Below are 12816 nucleotides of genomic sequence, written 5' to 3' on the forward strand. Positions count from 1 at the left end.
ATGGACAAGAGATGAAACCTCCATGGGCCTCAATTTTTTTCATGTAGAAAATGGAGTTAACACTATCCAGGGCTACTGTGGGGAATATATGAGAAAAAAAGGGCATATTACTTTGTAAATGGCACATCTCTCAAGAGATAGGAAAGGATGGTTACAGGACAAGAGAATAGAGGAGCTGGGGAGGGCAGACCAAAACCGACATGCTTATCATGGGACTCAGAGCCAAAGGGTTCCAGAGAACTGACAAACTGATTAACATGAGTTCATCAGGCTTCCAAGACTTCAAGAGAAGGCAAAGAACAGAGGCCCTCTTCAGGTCACGGGAGCATTGCGGGGTGGGGAGGGAGTGGGCAGAAATGCCCTAAAGCCCCAAGAGGAAGAGGTCCTGGGGAGAGTGGGCATGATGTGGCCTGGGCCTGATGACCTGCATGATAGTGGCTGAGTCCTTAAATGCCAGGTTGCCGAGGCAGTAGGAGCCGTTCCAGGATTTTGTGCAGGAGCACCAAGTGCCAAACTCTCCTGACGGGGGCTGAGGAAGGAATGGCTGGGAGAGTTTAGCAGCACTAGCAAGAGGATGTGCCACTCACTGACTATCTCCACCCTCTTGGCCTCACCCCAACCTAGGACTCTAGACACACCTCCTCTGGGGAGACCTCCGTCAACAACCCCCAGTCTGCCCCGGCTCCCTGCGGCTAATGAGCAATCCTTCTCTGAGCCCAGGGGTGCCCGTAGTGGGTGAGGGGAAAATCAGAGTCTGGGAGGGCTTTGGACGGGGACGGAATAATTACAAGGCGGTCATGAGGGTCGGGCTGTCACCGATCTGATTTCTCCTCCTTCCCCCATACATTTGTGCATACAACAGGAGCACGCGAAATGCGGAACTTGCAGAAAACACCAGAACCAGCAGAAGGTGACATGCGAGGTTTGTTTACTTGGGGATTGAAAGGCTGGGGTCCACGGGCTAATGCGATGGAGCAGCGCGGGGGAGCGAGAGAGTAAATACCAATCGCGCGAAGGGAGAAAGGAGGTCCGAAAGCCCGCAGGACTGCATCTCCCAGCAGCCTCAGCGCCAGACAGGGCACTTCCGGCCTCTCCGCCCTCCTACGAGGAGGCGGGGCCAAGGGCGGGGCGGGAGCGGTGCAGGGGAGTTTGGGCGCGCCGTCGGCGCCAGGGCGCGTGACGTTATTCCTGTGCGCCGCCTAGCGTCTAGGTCGCGCCGGTTCCTCAGCCTCAGAGCCGTGAAGGTGACAACGGGAAGTGACAGGGTTGGCCCCCGCGATGCTGGCGGCACGGCGGCTGCTCGGCGGGTCGCTCCCCGCACGCGTGTCTGTGCGATTCAGCGGCGATACGGTGAGGCCTGACCTGGCTCGGGCCAGGGGTGCTCGCGGGCCGGTTCTCGCTGCCGCGCCTGTGCGCGCTCCATCCCTTGGGTCTGTAGTGCCTTCTGGAGAACATTCTCATCTCCGCAGCCCGGCAGGAAGGTTGCCGATCCGGCCTGGGTGTAGAAGGGGAACGGGTCCAAACGGGAGGCTGACTCACCCCTGCCCCCAGCCCTCCGGCACCTTGGCTTTCCTTATTTAACAGCCGCGCGACTTAGCGGAAAATTTTGCAGGTGGCAAAGCGTCCTTGTCTCATTCCTTTCCCGCCACAGCTTTGTAGGGCGTGAAGGGACCACTGACCCATTTTACAGATGCAGACAATAGCTTTGGAGAGGGCCGTGCGCCTCCTCGTTCTTCGTTCAGCGCTCCGATCCCCATATTGGCTTTTAAGGGGTTGGGTGTCTGGAAACCAGGTCCCCTTAGCCCTCAGCTGGGGTGCTCCTCACTGGGTCACGTGGAATTCCAGACCCATCTCTCCTCAACAGTTTTATCCCGAGCGGACCTCCCTCCGTCATCTTGTGTCCCAGCCGCAGTGAGGCATTTCTTTTCCTTCAGAAAGTGCATTTTGTCGCCAGCAGAGTTTAGTAACACAAGGCTTTGGCCTAACCAAGTTTTGGTCCAGCAGCACAGCCAGACAAGTAAATGGACATAGCATCACACTGGGCTCGGGGGTAGTATGTGCTGTGGCTCAGGTGTGGGCTTTGGCTACGGACACACCTGAGCTTAGATTTCATCTGCTCCTTTGGGCTGTGTGCCTTTCATAAGCTCATTTTGCTCTGAGCCTCAGTTTCCTCTTCTGTAAAACGGAGGAAAGCATTCCTGTCTCAAGGTTATGAGGATGAAATGGGGTCTTGGATATAGAAAGCTTAGCTTCGTGCCTGCTAACAGGAAGTGCTTACTAAGTGGTGATGGCAGCTGTGATACTACGAAGGGTTCTGAGGCTTAGGCCCCTGCCCTCCTCCCAGCCCAGCCCTCTCTAATCAGGGGGACTCAAAACTCTGTACCTTCTGGCCTGGCCCCTCATGACCCCAGAGCTCTGCTGGGCCTGCTGACCCTCTGTGTCCCCAGACAGCGCCCAAGAAAACCTCATTTGGCTCGCTGAAGGATGAAGACCGGATCTTCACCAACCTGTATGGCCGCCATGACTGGAGGTGAGATGGTGCCCTTAGGCTGGTTGTTCCCGAGGCAGGGCCTCCCCTTCACTGCCTTCCCCACTCTGTCCAGGCTGAAAGGTGCCCAGAGTCGAGGTGACTGGTACAAGACAAAGGAGATTCTGCTGAAGGGGCCTGACTGGATCCTGGGTGAGGTCAAGACGTCGGGCTTGCGGGGCCGTGGAGGTGCTGGCTTCCCAACTGGCCTTAAATGGAGCTTCATGAATAAGCCCTCAGATGGCAGGTGTGTGTAGGCAGGCAGAAATGGGGTTGCGGGAGAGACCTTGGGGGTGGCTGTGGCTTACCTGGGCCTTTGGGCTGTTTCCTTGGAAACTGAGAGTGAATGAAGTGGGAAAACATAACCAGAGCTCAAGTAGGCGGGACTCAGTTCTCTCTGGTCTTCCTCAGGGGAGACTTGGGGGGTAGCAGAATCAACACAAAATCTTGACTCAGTCAGACTTAACTGATCAATTCCTAGCCCTGCCTTTTAATCATATAGCTTTGGGCAGTCTCCTGGCCTTTCCGAACCTCGGTTTTCTATTCTGTAACTGGATATTATATTGTGCAGGGATGAAAGAGATAATGTTCTTACAGCTTTTGGCTTGCCCTTTGGTTGGCACATAGAAAGCAAAGGCTAAATGTCGGCTATTTTGCCTCCTTTTGGCTCCAGAGATATGGGGGAAGTTCACGGAATGCTCTTTGTGACCAAAAGCAGATTTGGGCTCTTGGGAAAGCACTAGGAGAGACATTTGGACAGAACAAAGACTTTTCCTGTGGTCATAGCCACCCAAATACGGAATAGGCAGTGAGCTCCCTGTCATCGGTGGTGAGCAAGCAGAGCCCCTGGGAACATGTCAGGAGGACAAAGAGGGATTGGCTGTCAGAGGAGGCTTCCCTGGGTGGAGTGGGGTGGCATGTGGTTGAAGGCCCAACCCTGGTGGCCCTGTAGCCCGACTGACCTGCTGGCCCCCACAGGCCCAAGTATCTGGTGGTGAACGCGGATGAGGGGGAGCCTGGCACCTGCAAGGACCGGGAGATCATGCGCCACGATCCCCACAAGCTGGTGGAAGGCTGCCTAGTGGGGGGCCGGGCCATGGGTGCCCGTGCCGCCTACATCTACGTCCGCGGGGAATTCTACAATGAGGCCTCCAATCTGCAGGTGGGCAGGGGCGGGGCGTCAACAGAGGAGAAGGTGCTCCGTGTGCACTTACATGCCCCAATCCTAGGCAGAGTTGTTCTGAGATTTTAGTTCCTGATCTGTCTGGGGTCGCACTAGGAGAGTGGCGATCACTCCTGCATGCCTTGTGTCCTGAATGGGACATGGCCCCCAATGCCTCTGTCTCTTTCTGTATGTTCCAGAGCGTCAACTTGGGCTCCATGACTCCTGGGGCAGGGGTAGGCTGGGGAACTCCCATATGGGCATTTTTCCTGAAGGGTCAAGGGGTCATTTCAGTAATTCTCAACTCAGTGACGCCTGTAGTAATTGGTCCAGGGCCAAAGCCTCACCTTTCTATTAGGCTCCTACACAACAGTGATGAAGGATGTGGGAATATTAACCTGGCACATGGTAGCATTATGTGTAAGTATTATTATTACATATTTAAAAATAACCCTTCATGGTCTTTTCCTCTACTCAGAAGCAGTACTTGCTCATTATGAAGATAGGAAACCACACACACACAAAAGAAAACTCTCCCACAGATCCACCACCTGGAGAAACTACTTGCTGAAATTTTCATTATTTCCTTAAAGTCTTTAAAAATACGTGTAGTTGGAGAATTTGTTAAATGTTATTACAGAAGTAGCACATGCATCGTAAAAATCCCCACCCCCTCCCAGAGCGTCCTCTGCTTGTGTCCAAAGGGAGCTTTTGCTCTGGACTTTGGTGATGGGCTCACTGGGCCAGTGCCCCTCCCTCCCACGCACAGTGTTCCTGGGCTCTTGGGGACCGTGCCCTCACACCCCTGTCCCACAGGTAGCCATCCGAGAGGCCTACGAGGCTGGTCTGATTGGCAAGAATGCCTGCGGCTCCGGCTACGATTTGGACGTGTTTGTGGTGCGCGGGGCTGGGGCCTACATCTGCGGGGAGGAGACAGCGCTCATCGAGTCCATCGAGGGCAAGCAGGGCAAGCCCCGCCTAAAGCCTCCCTTCCCTGCAGACGTGGGTAAGACCTGGCGCCTGGCCCGATCCTGGGCCTTGTCCTGTGTCCTATGGAGTCCGGGATCTGGTTTCAGGTCCCCACTGGTCATTCTTAGGGAATTTCTGAGTCCCTTCTGCACTGGGCGTCTGACACAGAGAGCAGGGTGGGAACAACGTAGAGGCTCCACCAGTGCCACCTGCAGTCCCTCATCCTGCCTCAGCTCCCACGTCAGATACCCAAGTCCTCTCCAACCCTCCGGGAACTTGGGGCAGGATGGTGAAAAGGCAGCGCATCTCCTGCTGGAATCTGGGGTCCAGTGGGGGACGAGAATAACAAAGGGGTGAAAGCAGGGCTCTCTGCCACCGGAGCAGGACCCTGGACACACCCCATTGCCAGGAAACCCGCCCCAACCTGTCCCCACCCACTGGAAGCCACCGATTTCTCATCCCATTCCCCCCACAGGAGTGTTCGGCTGCCCTACAACCGTGGCCAACGTGGAGACAGTGGCCGTGTCCCCTACCATCTGCCGCCGAGGGGGTGTGTGGTTTGCCAGCTTTGGCCGCGAACGCAACTCAGGCACCAAGCTGTTCAACATCTCTGGCCATGTCAACCACCCTTGCACCGTGGAGGAGGAGATGTCTATACCGCTGAAGGAACTGATTGAAAAGCACGCCGGTGAGGCCTGGGGCCATCCAGCAGGGTGGGAGAGCCTCAGGAGCTGGGGCTGGGGCTAGCAGAGGTCCTGGCCTCAGGGCTAGGCAGGTGTGCCGGCCCCAGCCCTGACCATCCATCCTTTTGGGGACTGACTGGGGCCCCAGGGGGTGTCACGGGTGGCTGGGACAACCTCCTTGCTGTGATTCCTGGCGGCTCGTCCACCCCACTGATCCCCAAGTCCGTGTGTGAGACGGTGCTGATGGACTTCGACGCGCTGGTGCAGGCGCAGACGGGCCTGGGCACGGCTGCCGTGATCGTCATGGACCGCTCGGTAAGGGCTGGCCCATGCTCCCCACCCAGTCCCTGCCTTATGCCAGCCTGGTTAGTAACCCTTCCGGGGCCTCTCGGAGAACTCCTGGCAGCTCTTGGGTCCCGGTTCCTGTCACCTGAGATACAGTGAGGTGGGAGAGGCGGGGAGCAAGGCTTCTCTGAGCGACAAGCCCGTGGAGCCTGGGCAGGGCGGGATGCCCAGGGCGGGTGGAGGAGACAGCCAGAGTGCCGCTGGAATCAGGAGGGTGTGCCGCCGGGGGGCGCTGAGGCTCAGGCCTTGGGTGCCTCCTCACTGTCCCTTGTCTCCCCAGACGGATATTGTGAAAGCCATCGCCCGCCTCACCGAGTTCTACAAGCACGAGAGCTGTGGCCAGTGCACCCCATGCCGCGAGGGTAAGCGCGCTGGGCAGGCTGGGGGCTTTCTCTGTGGCTCACGCCAGGCCTGGCCCGGGCACTGGACCCTGAATAAACAGCTGCTGCCTCCCAGCCTGCTGTGGCTGCTCTGAGCCCCACCCTCCCTGTGGCCCGCGCCCCTCGAGTCCCATCCCCCCCACCCCGGCTTAGGGAGCTCGTCAGGCCCTCTCTTGCTGCCACGGCTCAGGTGTGGACTGGATGAACAAGGTGATGGCCCGCTTTGTGAAGGGGGACGCCCGGCCGGCTGAGATCGACTCCCTGTGGGAGATCAGCAAGCAGATAGAGGGCCACACCATTTGCGCCCTGGGCGACGGAGCTGCCTGGCCCGTGCAGGTACTCGCTGCCCTGCTGCGTGGTGCTGGGGGCGGTGCTGAGAGCCGGGGCGTTGGGGGACTTTCAGGCCCTGCTGCACCCAACACCCCGACCCTCACCCCCAGGGCCTGATCCGACACTTCCGGCCGGAGCTCGAGGAGCGGATGCAGCGGTTCGCCCAGCAGCACCAGGCCAGGCAAGCCGCTTCCTGAGCCCGCTGCGCTGGGCTGGCATCCATCTGCCTGGACGGCTGGACAATAAAGCAAGTGCTGCCCACTCGTCGCGTCTTCTCTGTGGCCTTGCTCTTCACTCTGCCTCTGCGGCCCATCATTCCTGGAGGCTTATTTCCCAGACGAAGGTGGAAGTTTGGGAGGGATAGGTCAGCACAAGGTCTCGTTGTGAATTTACACTTGGCCTCCTGTGCGGTCAGTCTGTCATAGACCATCCTGAGCATTGACCCCCTCAGTGCAAGAAGCAGGGGTGGGGAGGGGGAAACTGTGGCCTGGGGTGCAGACCTGGGCCTGGCCCAGTGCAGGCCTCTGGAGGGTGGGAGCAAGGAGGACAGGGCCCAGTCTGCCCTGTGAGACGATGGGCAGGGAAAGAACCGGCTGTCCGGTCTGGTTTGGAGGAGAGGTTTATTCTTGCTTCATGATTTGGGAGTGGGGTGAATTTGAAAGGGGGGAAGGAAGGAAGCAATTGACTAGGGGTGGACATGGTGGGTGAGGCAGCCCCAGGTCCTCCGAGCTCCATGGAGGCGGCCGCGGGTCAGTCTGGGGGACGGGCAGTGAGCAGGGCCAGGCCGGGTGCCCCCGCTAGTCGCTGAGCTGGAGGGGCACGCCGTCCAGCGGGTGCCACAGCTCCAGCTGGTGGTCACTGTGGCCCAGGCATTCGCGCCAGTGCTGCTGGCGCTCCCCACGGGCCCAGCTACTCAGCTGCACCCCGCCTGGGTTGGGGGACAGGTCAGGAGCTGTGTGGGAGTCCATTGGGCGCCCCCCTAGCTCCCCGACATTCCCACTCACCAGTGAAGTCGTCAGCTGTGCCCGGGTCATCATTCCACACAGACACCAGCAGTGTCTTCTGTGCCAGCTCCTCCCGCGGGCCTGCGCAGGGGAACTCCTGCAGGGAAGGGGCAGGAAGGCAGGAGGGAGGCGGCCTTGGGTCCTTCACAGCCTCAGAAACAGACTCAGACAGGTGAATGGCTCAGGGTAGCTGGGGCCTGTTCCCTCGGAGGCGGGATGTTGACCCCCCTCCTCCCACCCCCCGCAGCCAGGACTGCCTCCCCCCAGCCCTGGCCTACCTCGTTGAACTCGGGGTTTGGGGTCTTCTTCCGAACACTGGTCTTATATTTCGATTTCTTCCCCCCATTTGGATGCAGGTAACTGATGGGGAAGAACGGGGTCAGCTCAGGTGCGGCCCTGGAGAGGTGAGCCCCAGAGGGGCTCTGAGGAACCCTCACTGTCTGCCCCTGGTCACACTCACAGGCGGACGAAGGGGTCCGAGTAGCCATTGGCGTCCGTGGGGGCGAGGTGGGCACACCCACCAGCAGGCCACCCCGCTGAGAGCTGTAGCACAGCGACTGCAGGATGCGCCCACGCTCCTCCCCGGCCACCTCAGCCCCCACCGCTTCCTGCAGGGGGTAGGCTTGGGGTCAGCTCCCGTGTGGCCCGCAGCCCAGCCACCCACCCGTGCTGGCCTGGACATGAGAACGCAAACTGGCTGCAGAGAAGTCAGGGGCCAGTGGTTTGATTTCATGATTCAATTTACAAAAACAGTCACTGGCTTAGTGCCCTGGAAGGAAACTTCCAGGTCAGCTCTATTCTCCAGGGCCCGAGAAGGGGACGGGCTTGCCCAGGCCACGTGACTGGCCAGTTTGGGGCATCTTTGTCGTGGAGGGGAAGGGAACTGATGTCCCTAAGGGCCACAAACATGCTAGGAGCTTCCTAGGTGGCCTTCCATTAGGTACCCGTCACCACCCTCCTGCAGGGTAAGCCTGGTGCCACAGAAGCAGCTCTAAGAGGCTGTTCTCTACCCAAGGACATACAGGTCTGTTCAGCTACAAAGCCCACCCTCCTCACACCCCGCAGCCCAAGTGGCCAGATTCTGAACGTCCTTTGCCACACTCGGCCCCCGGAGCTTCCAAAGGACTTGGGAGGATGCCTTGGAGAGAATGTGCTTCTCCCACACTTAACGAGGGATTTGATTTGCCGAAAGCCCAGCCACCTTGCTGGCGTTCAGCTCTCAGTAAGGGAGTGCTCCACGGGCCAAGGGGCTGCTGTGCGGGGTCTGGGCCAGGAAGTGCTTGTGGCGGGTCCCTGCCCCACCCGGTAGGGCTCCGCAGCTTCGCCTTGACTGACTGACAGTCGCAGCAACATGCGGCTCCACTAGGGGGCGGGGCAGCAGCACCTGGCCCTCTGGCCCCGGAGGAGCTGCGGAGGGCCCTGCCTCAGCCTTGCAGGTGCCGGGGACCTGCTGGGCTGCAGGGGTTCTGCCCAGGTCTTTGGTTTCCTATTGCAGATCCCCTGCGGTCACCATCACTGCCTCCTGCCAAGGGCCTGTCTGTGGCTACCAGCCCCAGGAGTGTGGTACCCACACTGCCTCGGGCAGACCTAGCAGCCGTGGAGCCCCACCGTATCCATTCTCTCCCGGACCTTGACCTGCCCTCCCAGCTCAGGCCATGGACAAATCCCACTGGCTCCAGCCTCTGCCTCAAGCTGGCCTGTGTCTCTGCCCCCTGAGGGCTTGTGCCAGTGCCCCACAGCTCCCCTGGGCTGCCCTAGCAGGGGAAGTCACCCTCTGCCCAGCCCCTGGGGCCTGGCTGTTCCCTGGGCCTATGAGCGCTCACAGGGCCGCTGAGCGAGATGGCCTCAGTTTCTCCAAGCCTGCCTGGGCCTGGACCCCTGTCCAGCCCACATCAATCCCTGCCTGACACACTTCAGCCTGGGCCACCCCAGACCTGCCCCCCCCAATCCTCGCTGGGCCCCGCCGTCCTACCCACCTCCTCATACAGAGACATGCCACGTGCTGTGTCCAGGCTCTCGGGCCTCTTGGTCTGAAAGAGCAGAGAGCCCGGTCCCCTTGGCTGGACACTGCCCAGGTCTCCCTCCCTGCCTGCCGCACCCTGTGCACCAGCCCACTCACCAGCCTCCGCCTCTCCAGATACACATAGAAGCTCCTGGCTCGGTTGGGCACCAGCTTCCCCAGGGGCACCCGCAGCTCCCCCAGGGGAGGCGCCCGCCACCGTTACCGTGGGTCCTCCCAGACGCACAGACTGGTGGCCACCCAGGTCAGACCTGGCCAGGCAAGCCCTCACCCCCACCTCGGCCCTGCCCCCTTGTGGCCCAGGCCCTATCCTCACCGCAGGGTCTTGCGCCGGGCGTCCTGGAGGGTGAAGCCATGAGTGTCTCCTCCCAGACAGGCCGCCTTGTGCCCCAAACCATGCGTGTCCGCGGCTGGCTGGCCTGGGGGCCGAGCAGGGAGGGTCAGAGCCTCATCGGGCCCCAGGGCCCCAGCCTGGTCCCCCTGCCTCATATGGCCTCTAGTTGCACATTCCAGCAACGGGGGGCTCCCTGTCTGAGGTCAAGACCTTGGGGAAGAGGGGCATGGCAGGCCAGGTGGGTGCTCCAGGCTGGGTGTGCGGCCAAGGGGCAGCAGTAGGGGCCTGTGTCTCACCCTCACCTTGCTGGCCCCGGGCAGCAGGTTGGCTTTGACATAGGTGTCCACGGAGCCCGAGGCCGGTGGCTTGAGGCCCTGGGAAGAGACAGTGGATGTGGGACAGGCCCAGGGCCCACGCCTGGGACCCAGGGATGCCGCCCCATCCTCACCTTGGCACGGTGAGCTGTGCAGTGCAGGGTGCTATTGTCCGTGTCAAAAAGAAGCGTGAACTCGAGGGTGCCGAGGGTGGCTAAGGGCAGGTGGCCGGCAGGTCAGCTTCTACATCAACCCCTGCCCCGGCACCATGCCTCCTGCCCTGCCCCTCCCCTGGTCAGAAGCCTGGGATGCCCCAGACCCCATCCTGGCTGGGCTGGGCCGGGCCCAGAGGGTCCCCCTTGTCCCCTGCGCCCACTCACTGCTGTCGTCTGAGTCTCCCTCTGGCTCTGGGTCCGGCTGGGACTGGGATGCAGAGCGGATGGTGGGGGTCACTGGAGGGCGTAGGTCTCGGGTGCGCACGACGGCTCAGCGAAGGGGTAGAAGTGCGGGAAGTAGTCGGAAATGAGGTGGATGGGCCGGATGGGGCCCGGGCTCACGTCAATAGCCACGTGTTCCTGCACGCTCACCCGCCCCCGGCCCGCCGCCGCCGTGCCCGCCATGGGGGCCCGGACATGGAGGGGGGACTCAGAGGAGCCCCTGAGGACCGGAGATGAGGGGACCGCAACAGGCCAACCAGACAGGGCGAGGAGGCATCACTGAGGATGTTGGCGGGGGGCGGTCCCGGGCAGCAGCTGGGACCTGAGGACAGAGCGCAAGGTCAAGGCCGGCGGGGTGGGGGCCTCCAGCCTGGAGGGGGACCCCGTGGGCTGGCAGGTAGGCCGGCTGGGCTACTTACCGCTCTGAGAGCTCCTCCACCTCGTTTGGGTCGCTGCCGGTGCTGGGTGTGCGCCTGACGGAGGTGACCTGGAGAGCCAGAGTGTGGCCCTGGGGGAGCTGGAAGGGGTGGGACTCAGGACTCAGGACTCAGAACACTTCTCTGGGGCCAAGGAGACCAGCAGCTCCCTGCCCTCCACCCCAAGGGCCCCTTCCCTAGTGCTGGGGCCCAGCCTCTCTCCTCCTCCCCCAACCCCTCCCCAATTCACACACAGCCGGGGAGAGTTATTTTTACCGCCATCACATGGCCCTGCTCCCAGGTGAGGAGGCTGGAGGGCCAGAGGTGACACAAGGGGTGTGAGGGGCAATGGGAGGGGAGTGTGGGGAGGAAGGGGTAGGTGAGACAGAGGGGTCGGGGGAGAGCGTGTGGGGAGGCATGTGGGAAGGGGGAGGGGTGTGGAGGGCAGGCTGGGGGGGAGGGGAGATGGGCGGGCGGGGAGGGCTCTGTGGAGGCGGCGGGGGTGCCGCTGCAACCTGGTCCCCTTGGAGCTCAAGCTTCTTAACACCTGAATCCGATCACTTCGGCACCTCTCTCCCCCTCTCCCAGCCTGGAATAAAATCCTAACCCATCACTGAGGCTTGCCCCCTTGGCCGCTCACTGGGGCCCCCTGAGTGCTGGGCCCCTTCCCCCCACGTCCGCATGGCTCCGCTCCGTTTCCTAGAACACCCCAAGCTGTGTGCATATGCTGCTCCTTCTGCCACAACTTTCCTCCCTTGCCCTTTGACCTGGCCTGCTCCTGCTTACCTATGGTCGCAAGGTCACTCTCTGCAGGGGAACGTGGCTGCCTTTACCTGCTCAACCTTCCCTGTCTTTTCCCAGGGGTCTTTTGGGGGCCACCCCTTCGCTACTCTCACTCTAGGAGGTTCACCCTGCTCCCCAGGCCTGTGCCCCAGACCCTGCCAATCAATGAATTCCAAATCCAGCAGCCACGTGACAGGCTCAGGGAAGGGCATGTGACCCGAAGCGGGCCAAAAAAGTACAATTCTGGGATAGACTGGCCCAGAAAGAGAAGCTGTTTTCTGTTGATGGGATGCTGGTACTGTGCCATCCTAGAGCTGTTGCCCTCTCCTCACCTCTCACCCCCGTGGAGTAGAGAATGCTCCTGAGAGTGAGGCCAGTACAGTGGAAAGCACAGAAAGAAGAGAGTCCCTGAGCTCCTGGATCCAGCTATGCCTGAAGCTGGTTTATCTCTGGAGTTTGTAATCACCATTCCTCCTTTGGCAAAGTCAGCTAGTGGGTGGGGTTTTCTATCACTTGTCCTGCCTAATACTGCCCAGTCCACCGTGTCAAGGTTAGACTGCCCACCCCTTCAACTCTCTCACAGAGATTTACATAATTGATACATAATTCCATTACATATCTGTGAGTAATTAATGTACAATCACATGATTATCTGTGTGACCTGGTCTAAGATCTCCCACAGACTGAGAACCCCCAGAGGGCAGAGTAGCATCTGGCTGGTGCACAGATGGGACCCCAGCATAGCACCTGGCACATGGTGGGAGCTTGGCACGTTAGAGGTTTGCAGTAGCATGCAGGGCTCCTTTCTGGATGCCTACCGCCCAGCACATGTTCAGCCAGGCACGGAAGATGGAACAGGAGCTCGTACAGTGTAGTGGCTAGGAGTTTGGTCTCTGGAGTCAGAGAGGGCCTGGTTCAAATCCCAAACTGGGGTGACCTTGGGCAAGGTGTCTACCCTCCCTGAGCCTCAGTCTCACCAGCCAGGGACAGCGTTGGCCCCATCTCACAGGGTTGTGGTGAGAGTGAAATGAGAAAAAAGACTCCAGGCACCTGGCACACAGTGAGTGGGCACAGCAAGTAACAGTGTGATTATCCAGAGGCACCCCAGCCAG

The 12816-nt window shown here is 60.3% G+C and overlaps 1 protein-coding gene and 1 pseudogene across 1 annotated transcript; one reads left to right on the top strand and one right to left on the bottom strand.

Moving 5' to 3' along the window:
- The first annotated feature begins 1196 nt into the window (after positions 1–1196).
- On the top strand, positions 1197–6657 carry NDUFV1 (NADH:ubiquinone oxidoreductase core subunit V1). Its single transcript, XM_061202165.1, has 10 exons — positions 1197–1350; positions 2448–2530; positions 2604–2774; positions 3506–3689; positions 4506–4695; positions 5134–5346; positions 5490–5656; positions 5967–6048; positions 6257–6402; positions 6507–6657. Exons 1-10 carry the CDS (start codon positions 1279–1281, stop codon positions 6591–6593), a joined length of 1395 nt encoding a protein of 464 aa, XP_061058148.1. The 5' UTR covers positions 1197–1278; the 3' UTR covers positions 6594–6657.
- A 353-nt stretch (positions 6658–7010) lies between these two features.
- Positions 7011–12781, bottom strand: LOC133098881 (double C2-like domain-containing protein gamma; annotated as a pseudogene).
- Positions 12782–12816: the final 35 nt, after the last annotated feature.

The sequence above is a fragment of the Eubalaena glacialis genome, chromosome 10 (genome assembly GCF_028564815.1).
Source record: "Eubalaena glacialis isolate mEubGla1 chromosome 10, mEubGla1.1.hap2.+ XY, whole genome shotgun sequence".
Classification (NCBI taxonomy): domain Eukaryota; kingdom Metazoa; phylum Chordata; class Mammalia; order Artiodactyla; family Balaenidae; genus Eubalaena; species Eubalaena glacialis.

Excerpts from the sequence above, each read along its gene's own strand:
- NDUFV1 (XM_061202165.1), top strand. The coding sequence starts at position 1,279 with ATGCTGGCGGCACGGCGGCTGCTCGGCGGGTCGCTCCCCGCACGCGTG. Across the intron at positions 4,696-5,133 it reads TCCCTTCCCTGCAGACGTGG|GAGTGTTCGGCTGCCCTACA; the intron begins GTAAGACCTGGC and ends TTCCCCCCACAG. Across the intron at positions 6,049-6,256 it reads GTGCACCCCATGCCGCGAGG|GTGTGGACTGGATGAACAAG; the intron begins GTAAGCGCGCTG and ends GCCACGGCTCAG.